The 24,340-nt window shown below is 37.9% G+C and overlaps 1 protein-coding gene across 2 annotated transcripts; it reads right to left on the reverse strand.

Moving 5' to 3' along the window:
• Positions 1 to 1,295: 1,295 nt before the first annotated feature.
• NGLY1 (N-glycanase 1) lies at positions 1,296 to 24,076 on the reverse strand. Of its 2 annotated transcripts, XM_035556520.1 has the most exons (12): positions 23,868 to 24,076; positions 22,773 to 22,887; positions 20,396 to 20,638; positions 17,699 to 17,855; positions 14,264 to 14,486; positions 13,907 to 14,028; positions 13,456 to 13,601; positions 13,160 to 13,270; positions 7,903 to 8,067; positions 6,369 to 6,557; positions 2,950 to 3,127; positions 1,296 to 2,427 (listed from the first exon to the last, which is right to left on the reverse strand). In XM_035556520.1, the coding sequence occupies exons 1-12, from the start codon at positions 23,993 to 23,995 to the stop codon at positions 2,240 to 2,242; spliced, it is 1,965 nt and encodes a 654-aa protein (XP_035412413.1). In that variant the 5' UTR covers positions 23,996 to 24,076; the 3' UTR covers positions 1,296 to 2,239. The 2 variants fall into 2 exon arrangements, with proteins under 2 accessions (XP_035412413.1, XP_035412416.1); XM_035556523.1 differs by lacking the exon at positions 6,369 to 6,557 and having other exon boundaries at positions 23,868 to 24,057.
• Positions 24,077 to 24,340: the final 264 nt, after the last annotated feature.

Below are 24,340 nucleotides of genomic sequence, written 5' to 3' on the forward strand. Positions count from 1 at the left end.
CTCAGCACAATCTCTGCTCCCCTTGGTGTTCCTTTGTTTTGGCTTGTTTTGTTTTAAACTGGAAGAACTCTGCAAATGGGTGTTCCCAGCTTCTGGCAGCCATATGTGCTGCCTACCATCTGTTTTCATTCCACTGTGCTATGGAGACAAACATACTTTATACTTAGTGCTCTACATTTCCTGATGTTGCACATAATGCGGTTTAGACATAAAATATAAACCCTATTACGTGAAAAATCTTCTGTGGATAACAGATGAGTAAAGGTGATGGATTATCACAAATGATCAGATGAGATAATTTTTACTTATATCTTAGCACAAATACATAATTATATAAAGATTGTTTGCTTGGTTCCTGTACTCTGTGTTTTCTCTCTACACTGCCTACAAGGAACTTCGTTCATATGTTTCAAAGATTTCCTTTTTCTCTTTTTTCCTTCCCCCATCAGGTTCCTGGGGGTGTACGAAATTACTCCTATGACTTCTTGTGTTGCCACTAGTGGTTGCTATTCTGCATGCAGCATTCAGATCAAACCAGGATATGAACAAAAAGTTTGGTTTTGAAAGTTGTTTTTTTTTGGTCTATTTTCTTCCAACATAGTATATAGATTAATCTATAATACTTTTTTTAGGTTCCCGCTCAAAATCTCTGAACTAGCATTTAGCTGAAACTAAAGCAGGAGGAGATTTCAATGGAGACTGGTAAATTTACTTTGCATTTGTCAAGTGTAGATCAACATCCTTCCATACAGTTCCCTGCCACTGAGTTGCTCTGGATTAAGGGAGTGACACTCTCTCTTTCTATTCCCTCTCTCATAAACTGTCAATTTACATTCTGAGGAAAAGCATACACATCATCCTGCCACTCCTGAGCTGTTGTAATCTACTACTTTAAGACACCTGTAGTATAACTTTGGTGTCTATGATCACTGTGCACTTGCAGTTTCCTAATGAAACCCAACAGTCTAATATTTACTTAATTTGTTGAAAAGTCAGCAAACACTTATTTCAACGCAAATGATTTTTGACAATCATTTCAAGTCAATACAGTGATTGGAAAGGTCAAAAGAAAAAGCAGGGTGCAGAAAAAAAAAAAGCCTTAAAAATCCCTGGCCTTAGGAACATCATCCCTAATATTCACTTATGTTCAAATGAAACTATAGCCAAACTTTGCATTATAGTCCTACAACAGAAAATTTCCTGTACAATCCAGACATAGCCTTCCTCAAATTCTCTAATAAAGACTGTCTAACCTGAACATTCATCCCATATTTTATTCACAGCATTGCTACATCTGATATCTCCTGGGTGGCAGTTTTATTATATCCAATGCAAAGAAATTTAAACATTGCATAAAGGAACAGAAAAATTGTATACACTTGTGCATCAAATTTGAGAACAGTATTAAAAGCACCTCAAGACAATAGCTAAAAAAAATTATTTCGACCTATACACTTCATAAATCTGTAAAAAGGTGCATAAATTTGAATTTATATTATAAAAGAACATGTATAATGAATATTTTTTTGCATATAAAAAGATTCTGATGCTCTTATTCATTTTCAAATCTAAATTTCATATCGCAAGCCATGACAAAATTTTAGGTACATAATGAATATTTCTTTCAAAGTTAGTTTATTTTCCTAGCATAATCATATGTCCAAACATTTCTAGGTATTAAAACAAGTTTAATACTTAGATATATAACAATATTATTTTAAGATTGCTTCAATATTTCTCTTATTTCAGCTTTTCTGGTTATTACATAAAATCAGATTTTTCTTTTAAAATGTCTAAGGCTTCTATTACTCTTTAAAATATTTTAAAATAATCACAATGTCTGTTGCAACCAGAAAATGAAATTCAAACTGTTTTTCCAAGATGTAGATTATTAAAAAAAATAAATCAGCAAGACAACCTCAAAACTTCAAATTAAAATTGCTCTGTGCTCCTACAATCATGTTTTGGTTTCTAAAATCTGCTTTCCTTTCTTCAAAGTTTAAGCAAAGGGTATTACTTTAATGATTCAATCCCTTAATTTTGGTGTTTTTAAAATGAAGAAGGTTTTCATTGTGATGTTTACCTATTCAACACTTCTGCAGTTTCAAGTTGGCTAAACTGATGGATTGAAACAGGAAATAAGCTGCCAACAGGATAAGCGGGGACTGCCAACCAAGTCTTCATGTTGTATCCATGACATAGTGGCTTCAAGGAATCCAGAGATGATTTATTTCACTCTTTATTTCAGGCTCTCAGAGGTCAGTAGTTTTATAATTATCTCCAAGCAATTTTCTCCGCATCCTGTTAAGCTTTCTCTGAACAGCTGTGTGTGTTGCCATGCAGTTTCACCATCCCCTCCGTTTAGAATTGCTTCCAATGTAACTTCCGTTGCACCACAAAAATCTGAGTAGGAGCAAAGATTTTTATCTATTGGAAGAAAAAGATAAACTATTAAAAAAAACCTCTGCTCCAGACAGCATATAATGTTAGAATGCTTATAAAAAAGGGTAACTTCTAATGAATGTTTAAGGGTCTGAGTCATAACTACTCACATTAATCTATCAGCAGCAGAAAAAAAAATAGTGGCAATTTTTTGTTATTACTTGTTTATTGTTCATGTTCAGAGGACTTAGTCACGACTGAAGCCACCACATACACAAACATCTGTCCTTCCTGGTAAAACACACAGATATCTTTTATCCTCTCTGTGTTTTTGCTAATTCTTCTGCGTTGCAGGTAGGGTTGCATATACTACTCAACTTGGGTTTTGTACCAGTTTTTAATACCAATTTTGATTAAATACACAGTATTTTCTTGACCTTGCTGAAGACTGAGTTAGAAAACTCAATGTGCATTGGGTGTAATTATTAATATCTGCCCAGTGCTCTTCCTATATAAACTATTTATTTGCAATTACACTTGTGCTGCATAATATAATTCCACACTTACCTCCTAAGAGAGCAATTTCTGTTGTGGGAGAGTAAACTCTCCACTTTATTCTTCCACTGTGAAATGTCTGACTGCTTGTCCTAATTGAAACGTTTTCTATTTTTAGACCAGCTGACTTGCATTCAAACTTCCAGCTGATGGAAGCAGAGGATGACCCCTCTTTTCTGGCTAAATAAACCTAAGTGGAAATAAGACAGACATTATGTCAAAAAACTGTGATGATTAACACACATCTGATTAATCACTGTAATAAGGTTATTATATCTTAAGATCGCATACTTCCATTCTTTATTAAGCCTCTGAACATTTAAAACTGTAGCACACTTTTGTATACACTCATTCTGAACCCCTAAATCTATTCCACAGTTATGGAATCGTACATGATTCATAGCCCTTCACTAAGGACTCCACTAATCTATTTCAACATGCTCATTGAAGTTTGACCCATGAAAATATCTACGCTTATTATTTTAATAAAGCAGACTTCTGGCTTTTATATAAATCTACAGGCCCCCACCCTCAGTTTAATTTTTGTTGCTCAGTATTGCTGATGAAGAAAACTGTAATGAGTAATTTAGATTCTTCAGATGTGGCTCCTGGCTGCACACCACTCCTAGAACTTCATGTCTTGATTAAGGTAAATCATACATGCTATGCATATATACATCCTGTATTGATATTATTTGAGCTGTTAGAGATTTGCATAATTTAATGTGTCCAACATTAAACATGTTCTGAATATCACGTGGCTGAAGAGTCAGGCTCATAAGTCAACATTCATTGAAGGGTTACTATGAATCCTTATAAGATTTTTGTAATATGCAGTACTTTCAACATGAGGCTACTTTCAAATCTGGTTCGTATAATGAACATTGCAGGTTAAAGACTCAAACCAGCCACAATCCTTTTGGAATCCATAGTAACGAAAACTGTCACCAAAATTCTGACATGTCCAGACTTGTGATTATAATGTCATACTGAGTGAATTTAGGCAGCTCTTTAGATTTTAAAACTGGAAATAAAAACTCTGAATGAGATGATAATAAAGCACAGTAATATGTTTTACTAAGATCTCACCTTAATATAGAAATATCATCCCCAGACAATAAATCAGAATTTTCATTTTACTATGCACCAGGCACAAAAGTGTTAATTCTCATTAATAAGAAAGCTGGAAAATGCTAAAGGTGTGAGGTGTTATACCTGAAGATTACCTATGGAAATGTAACAACATAACCTGCTTTCATGTGAATATAATCTTACTGCTCATGAAAGTGCTCATCTCCACACATGTATTTAAGTACTTTTAGCATGAGATTTTCCTTGATCAGAACTCACTGAACCATCATTTTTTTGTAAGGATGCCAAAACTCCCCATTCATTACTATTTGGATGAGATGCATTAAACATAGGCGTTAGGGATAAAAACCAACATGTTAGCCTGGTTCATCTTCCATTGTAATATCCGAGCATTTAATCAGAAACTGACAAGTTCCCATTTGTGTCTTTTTGACTCTCCTCTAACTTTTACACCTGAATAGTGTTTTTCCAGTATAATTGGAAAAAAGCGTGAATTCAGAAAAGAATTCATCTCATTCAAATTCTCTTCCATTGGAGGAAGCCTTCTAGAAGACAAGCTTTTAAAACCAACGGATATCAGATCTTACGATGTTATCACCACCTATTGTGGTCTGCTTGTTTGAGGACTAGATGCCAAACTACCTCTACGTAATCTTGCTACTACCAGATTGACTATGATGATCAATTGATACATGCCATCTCAATCATTTTGCAATGACACGGCAAAGACATAAAACACAACAGGCACTTTTCTGTTACTCCTGGGCCTACAGTTATCTTTTTACATGTACTTTCCATTCATCACACACTAAATGATAAACAAAATATTTTATGAAGGCTCCTTTGGTTGGTGAATTTCTTGGACTGCCGCTGAATCAAACTCCAAATTTGTACCTACTAGATGTACTTGAGTAGTTAAAACAAACAAAAAAACACCAACGTGCAAACCCCAAGCAACCTTTCCCTCGGCTACCTCCCATAATACTAACAACTCACAAGAAAAAAATCATTTTAGATTCATACAAAACCATTCTACAGGATGCTATTCCTGTAAAATTAATATTCTAACCCACAAGGCTGAGATATACCTAGACCTATAGAGCTCCTATTTTTTCAAGGCCATTCTCTCATCCTTTATCCAGAAAGACTGAGTAGCTCTTGAACACAAGGGTAAAAAGTCTTTCTGTCTGGTCTTATAGACCAGTTCCTCTGTTTTATCTGATTAGTAGAGCTGAGCAGAACAGCAGACTTGTAATTGGTTTCACTGCAAAGACTATGTTTCTTACAAAAGTGAGGATGACTGATCATTGGAGACCTGAAGATATAATGTGCTACCAGATTTTTAGCAGATCTTAGGGAGGCAGAAAACAGATGTCCCTTCTTCTGAGTTTTTGTTGCCTTCTTTTCCTATTAATCTACTCTTCTGTAACATCTTTTATATTATTCTCTATTTTTTTCTTCTCTTTTGGGATAATAACCTCTCTAAGTTATTCTCCTATAGCATTTTGCAAGTCATTTATGTATAGACCCAGAACAGAAAATGTCAGAAGAGAATTATACACTTGCTCCATTTTTCATTACTGGGAAGAAAACCATTGCTTAAGCTGTACGAATGTTTGGCCAGAGACCTTTCAGGCTAGTAGGATGACAGTGTAACAGAGCAATAACATGCTCTAGTCCCTGACAGGAATGCTCAGTTCCACAGCTGGGAGCTGTCGCTGGAAAAGCTGTTTGCTAGTAAATGACCCTTTCCCATCCTACAGGCATCAATTCTCTTCTTCCTAGATTTAGAGCATATGATTCTTCTGCTGCTCAGTGTCCTGACAGATGGGAAGGAGTCTGGGCAGGGTATACAATAATCTGGCTAACTGACAGTTTTTTGCCTTCTTGCAGATGGAACCATAATGTTTAGGATGACAATTTCTTCCTCTGGCTGTGCATCAAAGAGATATAATACACACTATAAATCTATTCTCCTAAGCCAAAAAAAAAAAAAAAAAAAAAAAAAAAAAAACTTTTTTGGAGAGAAGGATTGCTTTTCAATAAAACAGCAACGCATCCTAAGTTTGCCCAAAGGCATATTAAAGAAAACAGTTTTTAAAATTTGGTGCTCTAGCAGGGATTCTACGTTTCTGAAAGGCGAGCTAAAATTATTCCCAATTTCTTAAATCATCTGGCAACCTTCTCTGAAGCTTAACAGTAACATTTACTAACATCAGCTAAATTGTATGGGCACCAAGAGAGGTTTTGATGTCACACATGGGCAAGAATTTTCTATTTTACTCACATCCTCATACTTTTATGGTAGATTTAACACTGCTAATAAATGTTACCCTTACCATTTTCCAATCTGTTTCAACCTTTCTCCAAATAGACTCTGCCTTCCAAACACCAGCTTCCCAGCCAGTTATTTTTTCATTATTATTGGAAATCCGTATATAACTATCTTCTACTATATTGTAGATGAGGTGGAAGAGTTTAGATGTCTTCTCTTTTTCAGAGGGAACAAAAATTACTTCTTTTCTCTTCTGAAAAAGGCAAAAAAAAAACCAGCACGTTCAATCCCCAATGAATTTCGGTAAGACTTTTAATCAGTGTACCATGATTTCCCAATTCAGTTTTGCTGCCAATTGGGAAAATAAAATTTGAAAATAAAAATAAAAAACACCTTAATTTTTAAAGAGGTCACAGAACAAAAGCGTTTCTGAAAAAAAATAAACTACTTTCTGACAATAGACTTGCACCTTTTAAAGAGAGGAACAATACTTTCATGTTTTAATTTTTCACATAATTAGTTTGAGAAGCAAATCATTAAACAACATAAACTAAGTAAATTTAAGGAAAGAGATTAACATGTTAGGAATAGAAATCTTATATGTCGAGTGTATTTCTAATTCTTGTATAATCAACAGGTAAATGGATATTTTGAATACCAAATGTAAGCCTGTAAGTCTATATACAGGTGGCTTATACATAATAGCTTCAAAACCAAAACCAACTTCAAAAAAAAGGTAAGCCACAAACTTTGTAACTTCACAGGATTACTTTTTAATTATTTATTTATAAAAGATTTTTCATTGTTCTTATGAATTTCAGCAAAAAAAAAATCAAATCTAAGTTATAGAGAACTGAAATTCTTAGTTTCTGAAACTTAATGTTATGAAACCCATTAATCTCACCTAACCACTTCTATTTAGGGTTGACAATCATTCCAGATAACAGGATCACTACAAAATCAATGTAGTGAGTGATGGTTTAAGTCAAATCTTTACATACCAGCTCAAGCTAAAAATGTCTGAAGTTCTGGGAAACTGTCTTATCATATAAGAATTCAAAATAAAGTCTTGCATTCTGAAATAGTCAAAAACATTGATAAGAAAACCATTCAGCCTTATTTAAGAGCGTGTCCCGTTCACACAATCTTAATTGTTCCTGCATTGTTTTATTAACAAAAATAGCTGGTCAAAACCTTCTTCTAGGCTTTAACCAAGAGAACCTAGTGATATGAGTACACAATTTAAAAAGTTTTCCCAACAGCTTCGAACTGCCTTAAAACTTCCTAGTTCTGTTACATCATAAGTAATCGAAAGGAAAAAAAATATTTTTAAATCAACTTTTAAGTGCAAAACACACTTTCATGGGATTCAGTTACTGTCAAACATTTTTTGAATCAATAAACTACAGTAAGTCCTCAAAACTTTCTTGTGTGCCTCTACCGAACTCACAAACTGGCACCTAATACTTTTCCAAGTTCCACTGTTTGAACAAAATCTTTACTCTACCTAACACTGACTCATGAAGCACTATTCCTCTGCAGACCATAGTCACAGAACCTCTAGAGCTAGGACGGTCACCAGTGGAAAAGTTAAATACCTCTGAACCAGCTTCACCTCTGGCTACTCGCCAAGCCATTGAACCTGATGTCCTTCCACCAAATTCTCCTGGTTTAGGTGGTTTAGGAGAAATGAACTCAACAAGCTCCACGATTGTTCTTTGCAAGAGCTCTCTTTTTCTGCTTTCTGCCAGGGATCGTTGTCTCTGAAAACACATTTAGGAAAAAAAGTAAAGAGTTCAGAAAAAAAAAAACACTATTTTTTAATTCTGCTCTAGACTGACACCAGCAGGAAAAAAAAAAAGAAAAAACAGTAACATTTAAAGTTTAGAATGACTGTTAGAAAAATTAATTTTATTCCACATGTGCAAACATAAATCAGTCATAACTGTACAGTTATTTGACAGTGGTGTTTAGGTGCTTTTTCTGTGAATTTTCATGCACTAACTGTGTGGATTTATTTTAAAATAAGGTTTGTGCTACGTTTGTATTTGCTTGGATGGTAAAATACTTCCATAGCATATTTTTTAGTTATTCATATGTATTCTGTACCTTAGCTGTTCTTGGTATTATCTGGGGAAAAAGTAAGCAAACATAATTATTGGGTCAAACTTTTCTTCTCTAAGGTGGAGTGATATGGCTGGCAGCAGTCTGGGTTTTGGGATTAAATCCAAACAAAAGATTCAGTTGGTCCCTGAAAGAATTAATTCACAGTGACTGATTCTATCACAAATAAACTATGACACTCCTATTTTTGCAGATACCAGAAAACTAAGGGAAAAAAAGTCATACTTCCAGGCAAATTAAGCAAACCTTAGAGAAGAAGAAAAAAATTACATGACACACTCTTTGGGCACATGAATAAAACAAGGGATATGTTTTTATATACATTTAAAAAAAATCACTAGCAGGCTGGGGTTTATTTTCACATCAAATATACAGAGATAATTGGTAAAGCCTTTTTCCTGAGCTTCGTAGGGTACACCTGTACAGGGATCGAAAGTTAAGTTCAAGACTGGGTATGTACATGGCTTTTCTTTTCCACTTTTGTGATCAGACAAGACATGCACACTCAGCCCATTAAGACCTAAAACTTCTGGCCAATAAATATTCCAGTCATGTCAAAAGCAGTCCTGAGCCCAGAAATTTTTGCTACTAGGGATCAGAAAACAGGCATTGGAAGGGCCTTTGTTCCAGAAAACAATGTAGAACTGGATAAAGGAAAGTAGATATGGAGATATGATGAGAAATAACTTCAGTCGCATGAATTCCAGTTGCCAATTAGCAATTCTAACATAACAAAGAGGAAATACAACTGCACTAATGAATGATGAGCAGTGACTCCAGCACTTCCCTGTGAAATACCAGGCCTTCCTGAACGTGACACTTGCCTAGGCACCTGGGTATCCATAGGCAGCTCTACAGATGCACTCCAGCTCAGAGGAATTTTGATATTGCTTACCCCAAGTTATTAATTCCACTCTACAATCCTCTTTGGGCCACTTTGAGGAAGGGAATCCCAGTGTCAGGGGTTATCACCACTGATACTGGTGATGCCACACTGAGAACTAGTTACCCTTGCTTTGCATCTGTTGTAACAGTATCTGAAAAAGCTGTCAGAGGAACAGAGAGCTTTTGCACAAAAGGAGTGTTTCCAAAAACAGGCCTTTTATGTATGACACAAGAAATTAGGGAGTTCCTCAACTGTAGTGTACAAGTATGCAAATTCGTGTCACTGCTCCCTCCCCTCACACCTCCCAACCCACTCTTGCATATAAATGCCAGCAGTAAGCTAAGATGTGTAACGCCTCAACTCTGCAGAGATCAACAGTGAACATGCTGGGAAAACCTGTTACTAAATTTCCTGTAAGTGACATTCTTGTCAGTAGCACCGGTGCACTGAAATGGATTACAAGAACTCCATTATACACTGTCATGGCTTAAAGGCTTAAACTTCCTGCTTTTGTTTCTTCTTAAGGCATTGTGCTCTACATGCATGCCCAGACTCTGCCTTTCTTTGGCAGACAGAGGGAATAGGAAGGAAGAGGGGTTGTGAACTGCAGCTTTAAAATAATTTCTGCATCACATGCTGTTCGCGTTTCTTTGAGAACCCTATGCTTTTGGTAGACTGACTGATAACCTGCAATTTAAGTGGACCCACTGCTGGGTAAACAACAGATAACTTGAGGATTGAAACTGAATGTCAAACCATTAACATGGATGCTGGTTCATCTCACATCAATCACCCCAAGATGGCTGCAGTTTTATCTCTAATTTATTAGTCCTCCTCTTAAGAGCTGACCTGACCATAGCAATAATCATTCACAATTACAATCAAAATAGATCTGGTTCTGGAGCAAATAAAATCATTTGTTTCCCTGCCCCACCATCACTTTCCAATGAAGGCAGTGGAAAGCTCCGAGGTCTCCCTCCTCTTTCTATATGTTAGGTGATGTATAATGGACTAGAGCCTGGCAGTGCCCATACAAAGTAGGCAAAGAAGAGTGTTGTAGTCAAGGTGTGATAGGGTAGTACAGAATGACAGCAGGTGCTAGGTAATCAGCAGGCTGGCTACGCACCCATTCAGGGGTGCCTGACCCAAATAAAATGCACAGTAATTCTGAGAAGTAAAATCATGTATTGAATAGATTAAACTACCTATGCCCCTTTTCCATTTAACAGTGACGGACATACAACATCCTTTAAATTGGTGTGTTGTCTCCGCTTAGCCACTAAACATAGAGACACGCAGAGAAATAACAATCAGAGCAGTTGCTCTTTACACAGGAAAGCAAAATACTGATCTCATAGATTGTCTTCCCTGACATCACAGCAAAGGCGATAATGTGTACTGTATACTGTGCTTCTCTTCAGCTGTAACTTAGAGGAACTGAACTTGAAAGATGCTGTGTTGGAGTTCTGCATCAAGAGATACTGAGACTAGCCCCTCCAAGTGAAGAGCCATGCTCTAGTTGATGATTGGAAAAGGGAAAGTTAGATGTTGGCCTCAACCTACATCAACTATCTGCTGAATAAGCTGCAGTGAAGGAAATGCAATGGAGACCTAGAGTAATGGAAACCTGCTATAAGACATACTGATGTTTCTATCAGTGAGCTGCCTTAGTCATCCACTGACAGCAGACGCTACTGAATACCCCCTGGAGATCCTCAACCAGCCATTTCTTAATGGCCTTTTGATTACCACTGCATTGTCTCCATAGTATGAACTTCAGGAAAGGTCCTTGGACTCGGACAAAAGTCAGAAACAAAAACTGTTCTTCAAGCAAGTTGATTGCAGATGACTTCTAGTCCCTGGAAACCCAATTTCAATTATAACAGACAAAAGAATAGAGACTAAGAGCAGTTACTTACAGACACTAATTAAATTAACCCTGTCAAACATATCCTGAACAGCTACTGGGCAAAAGAAAGTATGGCAGGAGGAGGAGAATGAGTATCACTCAGCTTGGAGAAAGGGAGGGTAATTTATCAAAATAAGACACCATTAAAAGAGATTGACAAAGGTGTTCTGTTAGATCCAGAAGGCAGACTTAATAATACTTGAAAGGAGTAGGGAAAGCATGCAGGATAGAGAAGAAAGGTATGGGATTTTCCACATGTAGAGAAACCCAGGGGTGTTTGGGAAGCACATGTATAGCTTTCTTCCTTGTACTCAGCTTTTAATGAAAATTTCCTTTAAAAAATTACCAGAGCACCTGTTCTTTCTTGTTTGAAAAGTGCTCATGTCAGCTCATGAGCTGCACCTATAAAGAAGGTGGATAGAAGTAAGAATCAGACCAACATGCAGCACCATCTGTTGGAGATGGCAACGCATTTTTACTGGAGTTCTCTATGCTTCTGTAAGTGAAACAGAGCACAATCTTACAGCAACATCACTGATATAAGGAGGTGGTCAGGCAAATCAGCCCATGAGTCATTTGTACAGTCTTTTCCTCATTCCATCAATACTGCCACTGTATTTTTAATTTTCTTCCTCCTAAGTCTCTATCAGTAGTATTGGCTAATGCTCAGTCTTGAACCAGCACCCCATTTCCAAGGTTTTCTTCAAGTGGTGGAGAAGAAGCTGGTGACTGACTGCTATCTCCAGTTGACCAGAATTAAAAGCCCCTTAGATCAGTTTTGTAGCAGCAAGGGTTCAACGATCAGAGGACTTCACTAAATTCCTACAACCCTTCACAAAGTGCACATGTTCCTCAACTTGAATTTCTGATCCTTCACTTCATTTTGTTTTGTTAATTTGTGGTCAGCCTTGTCTGTGCTCTACTCTGCGTGACTGATTTTTCATTACTGATGGAAGTTTTAAAGCCAGGGCTTGAAATCATGAGTCCAGCTCAACTCTTCACAGCATGTGACTACAACCCTCAAGCCAGCAGGTCTCTAAAAAGGAATAATGTGTTTATTAAGCAATCAGCTTTACTCTGTCACAGGAACTAATGTTTCTGTGCAGAGAAATTAGCCCTGGAAGGAAGTGGGGACACAAACTGAACTGTAAGGGTGGTTCAATGTTTTGTGGGATTCTAGTATATTGAGTCAAGAAAAGTTTATCCTGCAATAAGAAGGGAGGAAAAAAGTTTAGCAGAGAGATACTAAGTGCACTCGGGTTCTATGACTGTAACATACAGGTGCAAATGGTTCCATGTACTGGTTTGGGTACATTAATGGTTGGTATATGTGGCTCTGAGCCAAAATTCTACTGATGTTATCAACACTTTTTGAAAGTGTAGGAAAGAACCTGTGAATCATTTCCCTCTCACAACTTTCTAGACCCTGAAAAAAAAAAAAAAAAGGTAATGGAAACAATAGTATTTGTAGTTAACAGGAAATGTAGGCCTAATTTGCTTTCCAAGTTATAGCATTATTGATTACAACTGCCTTTAAAGAGTCCATGTAGTTACAAAGCAGTTGTAGTTTATTACCAGATCTGTTGATGAATAGATGTACTTAAAATCTGTTAAGGAAAAAAATAAACAAACATACACACAATATGTATCAATATGTATTTTATGTACATAGACACATACATCCCTGAAAAGGTACGAGATAACATACTATTCTTTATCTTATTTGAGATAAGTTCAACACTGTGAACAACTCTTAACCACCTTGCTTAAGTACCATGTGCAAAATGAGTTCCTTACAATTAGCAACATTTTACTTTCCATAAAGCAAAGACATTTCCATGAGGTTACAAAACACATTCCTTTGTTCAAAAACTTCACATTCAAAGAAAATGCTTATGTTTCACTTAAAGAAACCTATTTAAGAAAAGCTACATACCTTTCTATTGAGTGTGTTAATTGTTTCACGTAGTATAGCTTCACTAAGCGCTGTCCTTCTAGTGAGTACTTCTTTATGTTTACAGCTGTATCTCCAGGTGACATCAACAACCTCAAGCACAAGTTGAAGAAGAAAATAAAGCAAACAAAATTCCCATATGTCTGGCTTTAAATAAAGAAGCTAGCTAATAAAAGTACTTTTTTTCCCCTAATAATTCTGGGAATCACGTTACTTCACACGCTTGCCTCAGGGTAAGCTTGTTTGTTTGTTTTTAAAAAAAGCATCACTATTCCTACCTCATCTTTGGAGAACGCAATTATGTAGGAGAGCTTCTTTCCCCACCCAGTTTCATAGAGAAGAGGTTTATCACAGGCATTTTCACAGGGATCACAGTGAAGCCACCTTTTCTGAGATGAAGAATATACTTCAGTCCATACATGATCTACATAAGAAAGGTGGAAAGTGAACAATGAATTATAGGGATAGATTCTCTCTACTAGTAACGCAGAATATCTTAGGATCATGTTCCCTTTGATTTGACCAAAATTATCACTGAAGTCAGGCATCTAACCTTAGTTGCAGAACTGTATTTCATCTCTCAGGCACGAGAAGAAACAATTTATATTTCTTCGTTAGCTGGACTGCATAGCTTTACATGGTGCCTATAGGCTAATATAACCTTAGAACCATAAAATTTATAACCTCATTTTGAATAATTTGTATTAGTACATTCTGTAATACTGTTACCTGTACAGTCCCAGACATATCTGGCTTCAAACCCTACAGCTCTGCAGCACAGTGTAAAACAGTTAGCCCACTCGCCACAGCGTCCACATCTGGTTTCCAGAAGTTTCTCAGGATTACCATACCTAGAGGTGAAAAAAAAACAGAATGGAAAACACATTTCACTTTTCAAAATCTTTACATCATGATTGTCTATCTATCTAATCTTACAGATAGACTGCTGTTTCATCAACCATCCTATCATGTTGCTTAGAAAGGCCTCTCTAATCTTTCATGTAACAACACTTGTGAACAAAATGCACAAATGTACAGCTGTTTCGTGAAAGACAAGAAAAAAAAAGCAAATCTTTGTATGCTCACCTTGGGAATCTATTACAGAACTGACACTGGTTACAGTAATGATTTTCCACTCGACTAGCATTCCACCTTAGATCATCATCAGTCGGTGTCAGCTTGTCACTTTTATGTTCTGTTTGCCCACCACACCTGCTGCAAGGAAGACTATTTACCCAATGAAAAAAGTCATTCTTAAACCAGTTCAAGAGCTCCAACAACAAGAAGTCCTCTTCATTCACATGCGCACCTGTAAAATTTACACAACACACAGTTAGATCAAATAGCAAAACAATAATTCAGCTAACTTTTCAGTATCTACCTAGATCACTGTCTCCTGGGGCCTTATTATATTTTAAAAATCTCGTAAAACGAAGGTTCATAGGTTGATTAAAAAACACCAGAATGAAAAATCTAAGTTCTGAAGACTGAGTAATGGCAAGCTATATTTAAATAACAACAACAAAAAACTGCACTACTGAACACTACAGCTAGAGTAAGAATTAGGAAATTCTCAGAAAAACAAGTTAGATATACAGTGAAGCCAGGTGAACTTCCCTCATTCCCCTCATATTCTTCTAGGACTATGGAAGAGATAGTATACAAATTATTTTTTTGCTTCTAAACATTCTTCTCTCATTCTTTGCTACTAAACTATGAGTAACAGTTGCTTTTATTTCATAGTCTCAAATAATCAGACACCAGTAGCAGTCTATCCAGCTTAAATACTGAAGAAAATGTACAAATGCCATGTAAACAAAGATGAGTTTGTTTATAACTTCAGCAAATAATAGCTTTGTCAGCTCACTCAAGGTGACACAGGACGTCACTATTTTTCTACTCTGATTCTACCACATTAGTACACGCTAGACTCTTCTGACCTTTTGACCTATGTTCACAACAGGTATACATGTTATACTGTTGCTATTCCACCATCTAGAAATAAGCTCACTTTACCTAACAAATTATTAAATTCAGTCTTCTAAAAGAGATCCATCCCTTCTAACTCCTTAGAGTCTTTAAATGTACATTCTGCTCCAATGCCCACAGTGATCTGAGAAAGAGTCCTCAGATTCATAAAGTAAGTCTTCCTATTAACTCCACCATCCAGGCCACACTGCAATCATCAGTATTTAATACCCAGTTATTATGACTGCAGTTTGCTTATAGTCACAATGCAGACAGGTCTGACTTACGAAAATATGAAGACAAAAAAGTTGTTTAAAAGGAAGTTTGACTAGATCTGTGCACTAGCTTCTTCTTCGGGATGGTGAAGAAGGAATAGATGAAGATGTATATTTCATTCATCTAGAGCTCAATTCACATCCTCCTCTAAAGTTTTGTCTGGTATGGAAGACTAGGGGCCCCTAACTATTAAACACACATTGCCAAGAACATGAAGAGCATTAGAGAAGATAATCTGTTAATCAAAGCAAGAAAACCTGAGACTTCAGACTGACTTATAATTACATAACAACGGAAATTTTAATGTATTGTATGTGCAAAACGTCTGTGCTGAAACATTCTGACAAAGAGTTACTGCATATAAAATGAACATGCTTGCGCATTCGAACTTCCTGACAAGAACAGAATGAGAGGATTCTGAGCACTGGCTATGTTCTTTTCTCGGACAGCAACACATAAACCAGAGTCTGTCTATGAAAATAGAACTGGTATCATATGAATATTCTTCTTCTGGTTTGTAAAATAGGCCCTGCATGCAAACATCGCATGGAAAAAATGACAAATGTCATCTATTTGAACAGAAAACAGCTGGCTGTAACATGCAGCTATTTTCAACTGCACAAGCCGTCTTTCTAATGGAAAGTGGTACAGGAAAACAGTCAAAAAATTTGTATTCTGCTCAAATAATTTTCCTAACACAGTCTTTATGAGCCAAACTCCTATGATGCCTGGTAGGGAAAGTTCTAGAGAAGAACAAGTGTCACTTAGCATCAAACAGTTGTTCCCACAGGTGACAGCCTTAATATAGTAACAAACCAAAGACACTGAAAGGGCTGATTAGCCATATATTTCATACATAGTCCATTTCCAAAGGAACATCTCTATAAAGCTCTTAAAAATGCTTTCAAACTGTCACAACCCAGTGATTTTCTCCTCTGCATCTAGATTAAGCCCTGGAAGCCATTTTGAATTGATCAGCTCGATGGCTTGGGAAGAAGCATCTTCTGATGTTTACAACATCGCTCTCCTTCCTTCCTTGCTTTGGCACCAGGGTGCACAAGAGAATCGAAGCAGGGTCTAAGACGTACATTTGTCCTTTTTATTTATTTATTTTTTAAAGAGTTTAAATCATTTTTATTTCTTACTGCTAAGTCTTTTTACCATTGCATTGTAATAGGGTGCTGGATGAGAATGCTTTGTACTTGCTTATGTGGTGTACTACTTCCTAGTGTAGCTTTATGAAAAAAGAAAAATTACTATGAAATTCATTCTCAAAGTTCACTTATGCCAAAGATGCAATTACAGGTTAGTGTGGCTGTATGAGACATCACAGTCATTTAGAAAAATGATAAGAGCAGCTTATTTTTGGTTTGTAATCAACAGCATCCCTATCAAGCAAGCTGAATTGTTCCAAAATATTCTGTCAAAGATTCACAAGAAAAAGGATTCTTTTTTTAAATCTAAATATGGCTTTGGAATCCTATTTAAAAAATAAAAAACAAATCTTGTATAATTTCACTATATTGATGAAATAATCTAAAACTCTTAGTTTGAAATAACATATTTTCTATGGACAAAGTCTTAGTACATTCAGAAGAAATTTGTATTTATTAAAAAAACATTTGTAGTATCAGTGCCTAAGATTTATGCTTATGCTTCAATTCTTGCTCCAAAAGGGCTGCATTTGAACAATGTTATTCATTTAAGCATTTGCAAGAACAACAATTCTTTGTATGAAGTTGTACTTTGGAAAGGTCATATGCAAAAATCTCTCTAATAACATCATTTAAAAAAAAAAACGACATTTTGCATTTTTTTCTGAATTTGGAATTGTAGTACTGACAGGAAAACTAAACTCCGACAACTTCAAAACAATGACGATAAAGAAAAAACTAGCTCCCTTCCCTCTTGTAGTTATTTCACTCTAGATGTAAGGATTATAACAGTAAACGCTCACTCAGTTTGTCTCCCTACCACCATTTGCTGCTAATTTGGAAATAAAGAATTCCGAATTTGTACATGAAAGCAAGTAATGGATGGATAGGCACAAATGAAATAGAAAAACTAAATAATTTTAAAAAGAAAAAAAAATGAGAAGCGAAAAATAAAAAATTTGAAAATCAGTGATGAGTAAGACGGCATTTCTATCTCAGAAACAGCATTTGGAACTTGCAGACATCTGACCAAATCCATACCCCTGAAGCACAGTAGGTGTGTCACTCAAATGTTTGAAAGGATATTTCTAGTTTCATACACATTGCAACTTGGTGATGTTACCTTTGTCCAGTCTTGTAGCTTGTGCTAACTTTTTCTGAGCCTTCCCTTTCAATTGCTGGAGGGGAATTGAAGCTAGTGCTTTCTGCTGAAGAGAAGGATCCTCATATACTAACACATGCTCAAAGTTGCTTTGAAGTGCTTTCAAGATATTTGCAGCCTGCAAAAGGATTTTCAGTCATAAAATGGCTTATGAACTTCCATCTTAAACCAGAAGAACCAAGCTCCCCTATTTTAGCTCATCAGTCACAATTCCACACTCACAAGTTATATTATTTACTTTTTAACAACATAAATTTGAAAAGATATCAAAAATTGCAACAAACACCACCACCCAAGCCATAAAGCCAACTTGTCATCTCTGAGCACTCTGAATAGTATCCTTAATAAAAAAGTATATTGATTCAGGGAGAAGAGGAATTTTAAAAGACACCTCTGCTAAAAAAGTTTTTGACTTTTTTTTTTTAAACCCCTGATTCTTTTTTCTCCTTCTAGACACCTTCTACCTGAAATCTACAAAAGAATCTGTAATTCATTCAATTTCCTGGACACTGCTACACCACATGAACCAGTTCACAGGACTCTATTATTCATGAACACTGCTCATCTATTTCTACTTCCTCTCAGATCAACTCTGATCCAGTTTTGAACATAGAGCCCTGTGACCTTATTTCACTAGAAATCAAAATACATGACCTGGGCTTCTTCAGTCTGTTATCCTAAGTGTCACTTAGTAGCATGTGCCTGGGTGTATCTTCGAGTTCAACATACCTAAAAAGTTAGCTTGCTAAGTTACTAAGTAGTTAACAAGCTACTTAGTTCCCTTTAAAGGGGGATAACACAGAAAACTAAATGAGACTTCAAAAATCAAGAATCTGACATACACGGGGAAGAAGTTGTGATACTGCTGAATTTCCTTTTCTCTAGCAATAGATCATGCTTCAGTCTTTAGCCTGGTTAACTAACATCTCTCTCCTCCTCTTAATCACCATATCGTCCAGGAAGGGATCACAATCCATCCACTACAGTAATAACTAGCCAGAGCTTTCTTTGCTCCTAAAGTCAAGAATGTCTTACAGTAACAAATGCAAGAGAGCCAAAGACAAGGAAAAATAACAGGTTAGACCCCTAGAACAGTGCTATTTAGGAATATTCCTGTGCTGGCTCAAGTAATCTATTTTTGCCTTTGCTTAGCAAGACTCCCATGAATCATAGGTGCAACACACCTGCAAGAAATAAAACTGCTCATACTATAAAAACCATGCTAAATCTCTCTGAGATCTGAGAGCAGTGCATACAAAAATAATACTGCTTGCTGAAAAACAAACACCTATTCCTGTGCACACAAAATGCCCAAGTCACAGTCAGAAGGTCCTTTATGGACTTCCTTCTAATCAACACAGACTATACAGACAGAATTTAACAGATTCAGAGAGCTGTTAGTGTAACTCCCTGAAGAGATCAACAGAAATACAGAGTTCTAATAGAGCTGCTTCTAAACTGTGTAAGTTTGGTCTCGTCACCCATGTTGAATCTCAAGAAGCCTAGAGGAATGTATGGACCGGTACTTCAGCAAGTGAAGTTTCACCGTCACTTCCAACCACCACTGCAGAAGGGGCTGAAGCAGTAACATGCAGTAAGCAGACAAACCAATACTAAAATAAACCCAGTCATTGCATCTATTCACTTGAACCCATGCTGTGCCATTTCTCTGCCTCTGATCTTGAATAGGTATTGAGAAGGAACAGCATGACAGTTCAACATCCAACAACATATTGCTCATATCATTTAAAAAGAGACAAAGTCTGCTGAAGGATGTATAAGTAGTAAGCTTTTGGAAGGATCCATCTTGCACCAAATTAAGACCAAAGTCACAACGGTTGTAAAGGAGAAAACTCTTTAGGGTTAAGCCAAAGAATCCTTCAATCTTCTATCAAACAGTACAGCTGCTTTGTTTTCCAAAGTAATATGAGGTCTTAAGAGTCTTCTCCCATCAGGCCAAGTAACATCAGATGAAATGAGGACTCTGCCCCCCTCTCTCTCTCTCAGCCATGAACTTCATCTCAATCTCTTGCACAAGGGAAACACAGCTTAACTAACTATTTATTTGTCTTTGCCTGGCCAAATTACTGTCTCTCAAAACAGTTGTGCATGAATAAAGAGAGCCCTCACAGGCTATGCACACAGGTCATAACGCATGAATTGAGACATCAACAATTATAAACATGTTAGTCTGGTAGCCAACAAAAGAACCGAATCACAAGACAACTACCAAACACAGCATACAACCTTGTCTTAGCTTCCTTCCCCCTGCCTCTGTGCTCTCCCACATTACTCCCTTCCAACACAAAATGTTTTCATTTTGCTTTTTTGTCACACCCTGCTCAATAAGACACACATCTGTGGACATCTTCAACAAAGTCTCTTGCTAATATTCTATTTATAGCATGTTTCAAGTTGAAGTTGGATAGAGACTGAAGAAAACATTCAAAAATAACAAAATGCCACTAATCTAGTCCTCTGCTCAGTGCAGAGTTAGCTAGAAGGTCAGACCAAATTGCTCAGGGCTTTATCCAGTCAGATCTTGAAAACTTCCGAGTTTGGAGACTACAGAACCTGAGCAATCCATTCCAACAGCTGACTTCTTCAATCATTATATTCAGAATTAGTGTTCCTACAAAGCTTTTAGGCAGTAATTACCATTTCGAGAGATTGCACAAGTGGTGTTTCCAGCTGCTGCTGGGCAGGGGCACGAACGGGGTCAGCAGGTCTTGAAGGCTGATGCGCAGCTGTCTGAGTGCTGGCTACAGCTTCAGAGGATCCTGGTCTATGGATCTGATTCGACTCATTCAGTCTGCTACTCCTCTCTCCAGCAATTAGATCTCTGATTTTACGTAGCTGCTCAATCGATGCTTCCTTAGGGAAAATCAGGTGAGTTTCTCCCTGAAATTCAGACAAATTAATTCAGCAGTTAACGTAGGTCTAAGCTAGTCGCTGGTTTGTATTTGCTATTGCTAACAGTTGTATCAATAACTGGAAGTTAGCATGCTAAGGTTTGGGAGGAGTTGGCGTTCAGATTAGGGTCCTTACATCAAAAACTTGTAGGTCCCTCACAGCAGAAGCTATTAGATAAGTACCTACAGTCGGTCTAGAGGAAAAGCTCTCATAATAACATAATTTTGTAAGCAACTTATTTTGCAGAGTCACACATGAACAACACAATTATTGTTTAGCAGAGCAAGCAGCAGCAACAGAAATGAAAAACAAATGCTCAGTTCTTACAGGACAGCAGTGAAACACTAGGCAACACAGGAGGATAGCCAATGTTCAGAGAAGCCCCTAGAACGGCATCCACTGTGACTGTCTTCTACGCTGGCCTCTTTTAGTTTTTATAAGTTTTCAGATTAGAAATATTCTTATTTATATCTGCTTGATTTTTGGGCTCCTATCTTTGATTGCAACATGATTACCGGTGACAATACAATAACAGAAGATCAGTAATTAGAACGGAATCAGTTGCAATGCACTTAACATGAAGAAATGTGTTACTAAAAACATAAATACCCTGAAACATTCATAGTTTAAAACTTTCGGTTTCCAATGCTATAGCACTTCTATTTATTAAACCAAGTAATGTGTTTATCTGCACCGTTACCTTAGGTCACCTGCCATTGCAGATGTAGTACTTCAATGATTCTTATGATTACAAGATTGAATGGAATGTACCAATCCAGAGGAGTCCTTTTTTTAAAATTAAGTAATTTAGCTTACTATGCAGACAAACGAGTGAACGTTTTTAGCTATCACATTTAAACAGAACACACAGTTAACAGAAGTTTTTGAACTTTAGCCTCAACCAGCACAATAACCAGAAGCCTGAGCCAAGATGCTCTTAAAGACTGGACAGAAGTGGGAGTAGCACTTTATGACACGTTTAAAATGCCTATGTTATCGCTGCTTGAGTGCTTCACTAGCTCCATGGACTACCTCTTGACTAAAACACATCATTAAAAGCCATCTCCTGAGCATCAGCATAGGAATAAATCCACAGACCCATTTCTCTTCTCTGCAGTCACCATCTCTTTCAGCACACATTTATTTATTTATTAACTTTAAGACAAATAATTGACTTCACCGGAACAGAAGGCAGAGGTCTCACAACAGCCAGAACTAAACAATGTCAGTTTCATGCCATGGTTACATATGCATGCAGACAAAATAAAGCAAAGCTAGAGCAGTATCTTTGCACCATTAATTGAGAGCTGGTTTTTCACCCCAACACTGCTGTAATTACAAAGGCTGCTTCTAGCTCAACAAGCTTTGGAGTTAAAATATACCAAGATGGGGACTATTTTAGCACGCGAAGCAATCTTTGAAATACATGTTTTATGAAGCAACAGAATCAAGATTCACTTGAGACTATTTTAGGATGTAAGTTATAACTGAAATAGTTATGAAACAAGTCCCACCCTGCCACTACTTCAGTAGTCTGTTGCCCTCCACTGCTGTCATGACAACGCTAGTACTTGTGCAGACGCACTGTGAATTGGCTAAAAATTAGTCTCCTTAAAATAAGGAAAGAAGTACTTTCAATCTCACTGTTAGATAAGCCCTGTCGGTCATGGGAACAAGCAGCAGAAAAGCAGGATTGTTTTTTTCATCCAGATGACAGTTTCGGTATGTAAGTTTATAATATGGAAACTACAGCCTGAGGGTGCAGCTTGTTGTCCATGTAATAGTAGGTTGTATATAAAATAGGGGGTTTTCCCTTCAGTTCCCACCATGTATATATGATATACCTGACAATTAAGTGAACTAGGAGGGTGCCTGAGCAGCTGAAAACCAATCTTACACAGATCGGTTTAGCTCTCACTCCATCAGGATTTCTGAAGTAGCCTCACCAAAGTTTTCCGTTGGTTAACCACTGGTAGTTGCGAAGAAGGCTTGAAATTAAACTAAGAAAATAGCAATTGGCTTGAAAACTAGTGCCTTGCAACTGAGATAGAAGAAGGTATCCAATTTTCAATTTTAGCGTGTAAACCAATTAAAACATCTGAAATAACTAGTTTATACTCACCTCTTGAAATCCCATTTCAAACAAACATTCAACTGCTCCTCTGACAGGCAACAGCCTCGTGGAAAATGCTGGATTTCCAATCCGAATTAATCTATATTTTTCTTCATAAGGATTCCTGAAGAAATTGAAAGTTTTAATTACGTTTGCAAATTAAGTAAACACTAAGAAGCTGGGTAACTGCACTATGCAGCTTCAGTCGTTCATGAGAATTTTTTTTAAGTACAGTTTCATTTACAACATTTAGGCAGTATATGAAAGGTATCTTAAGCTTAAACTTAATTCATGCCCTTCTGCATTGAATTTTGAGCGTTACAAGTTGGTTGCAAACTTCAGTTTGCACCTGAAGTTTATAAATACGTATTTTGCAGTTGCATCCAGCAGCACTCAGTCTGCAGTGACGCTTCAAGTCAACCTCAGGCCCAGCCCTCCCCGTAGCACTGTAACTGCACTCCGCTTGATGCTGGATGGTCTCAGGCCCACCGCAGAGGCCATGCTACACTTCCTGGTGCTGGGGCGAAACTAGCGTGGTCTCTCTGCTTCCTGGAGATCTGCTGGGCTTCCTCTCAGTTCCCCTCTTGTCTTCCAACTCTTGTAAACCTTCTTCTTTCGCTTCTTTATGATGAGTCATCCCAGGACCCGTTGTGGCGTCTCCGCTTCCAACAGCACAGCTTTTACAAGCGGTAGACAAACCAGGTACGGACCGAGAGGCTGCCCATACGTCCTGAGGTGCCCACAGACAACACCAAGGTCAACTGGGCACACATACCGCGGAGATGCCCCTCGCAGAAACTCGGCTAGAATTAACTCTTGACACTAACGTTGGCAAGTCGGACGACGAGGAAAGGAACAGAAAACGAAGTAAGGAATATGACTGGTTAAATATACTCAGGTTTTAGACGCTTAAGTGTTTGCACACTCAGGGTCAACGCAGGCACTTATAGCCACGTATAGTACCCATATAACACCCATATATAAACAAACCCCAGCCCAGCACCTCCTTTTGGTGGTTTTATCCCCAAACACCCCCAAAACAACCGGGACGCCCCGCGACGCCCCTCGCGCCGTCCCGCGCCCCCCCCGCAGCCCCCGGCTCACCGCAGGATGTTGTCCGCGTAGGCCAGCAGCAGCCGCGAGGCCTCCAGGAAGGCGTCGCGGCCGTTCTGGCACAGCTCGCTCACGGCGGCGGAGCCCGCCGAGGAAGAGCGGCCCACCGCGGCCGCCATCGCGACGCCCCCGCCGTCGCACCCCCCTCTCCCAACTCGGAGGCAGCGCGCATGCGCGGCGGGGCGGTGAGGGCGCTGCCCTCAGGCCCTGCCCAGCGCCCCGCTGGTTGGGGGGGGGAGGGGGGGCTTAAAGGCGCCGCGCGGGTTGTGGGGGTCCTGTGGGGTTCCCTGGGGTTACAGCGGCTCATCCCCTACTGCCAGCCTCCGGGGGTGAGGCACCCGGCCGGCCCTCAAAACTATAGAATTGGTGCAAAGCGTAACGTTTTGATATAAGGTGCTGCCACATTGCTGTTTTTTTTTTTTTTTTTTTCCAGCTTGTAACACCCTCTCCATGCCTTTTATATA

This window comes from Cygnus atratus, chromosome 2 (assembly GCF_013377495.2).
Source record: "Cygnus atratus isolate AKBS03 ecotype Queensland, Australia chromosome 2, CAtr_DNAZoo_HiC_assembly, whole genome shotgun sequence".
Classification (NCBI taxonomy): Eukaryota; Metazoa; Chordata; class Aves; order Anseriformes; family Anatidae; genus Cygnus; species Cygnus atratus.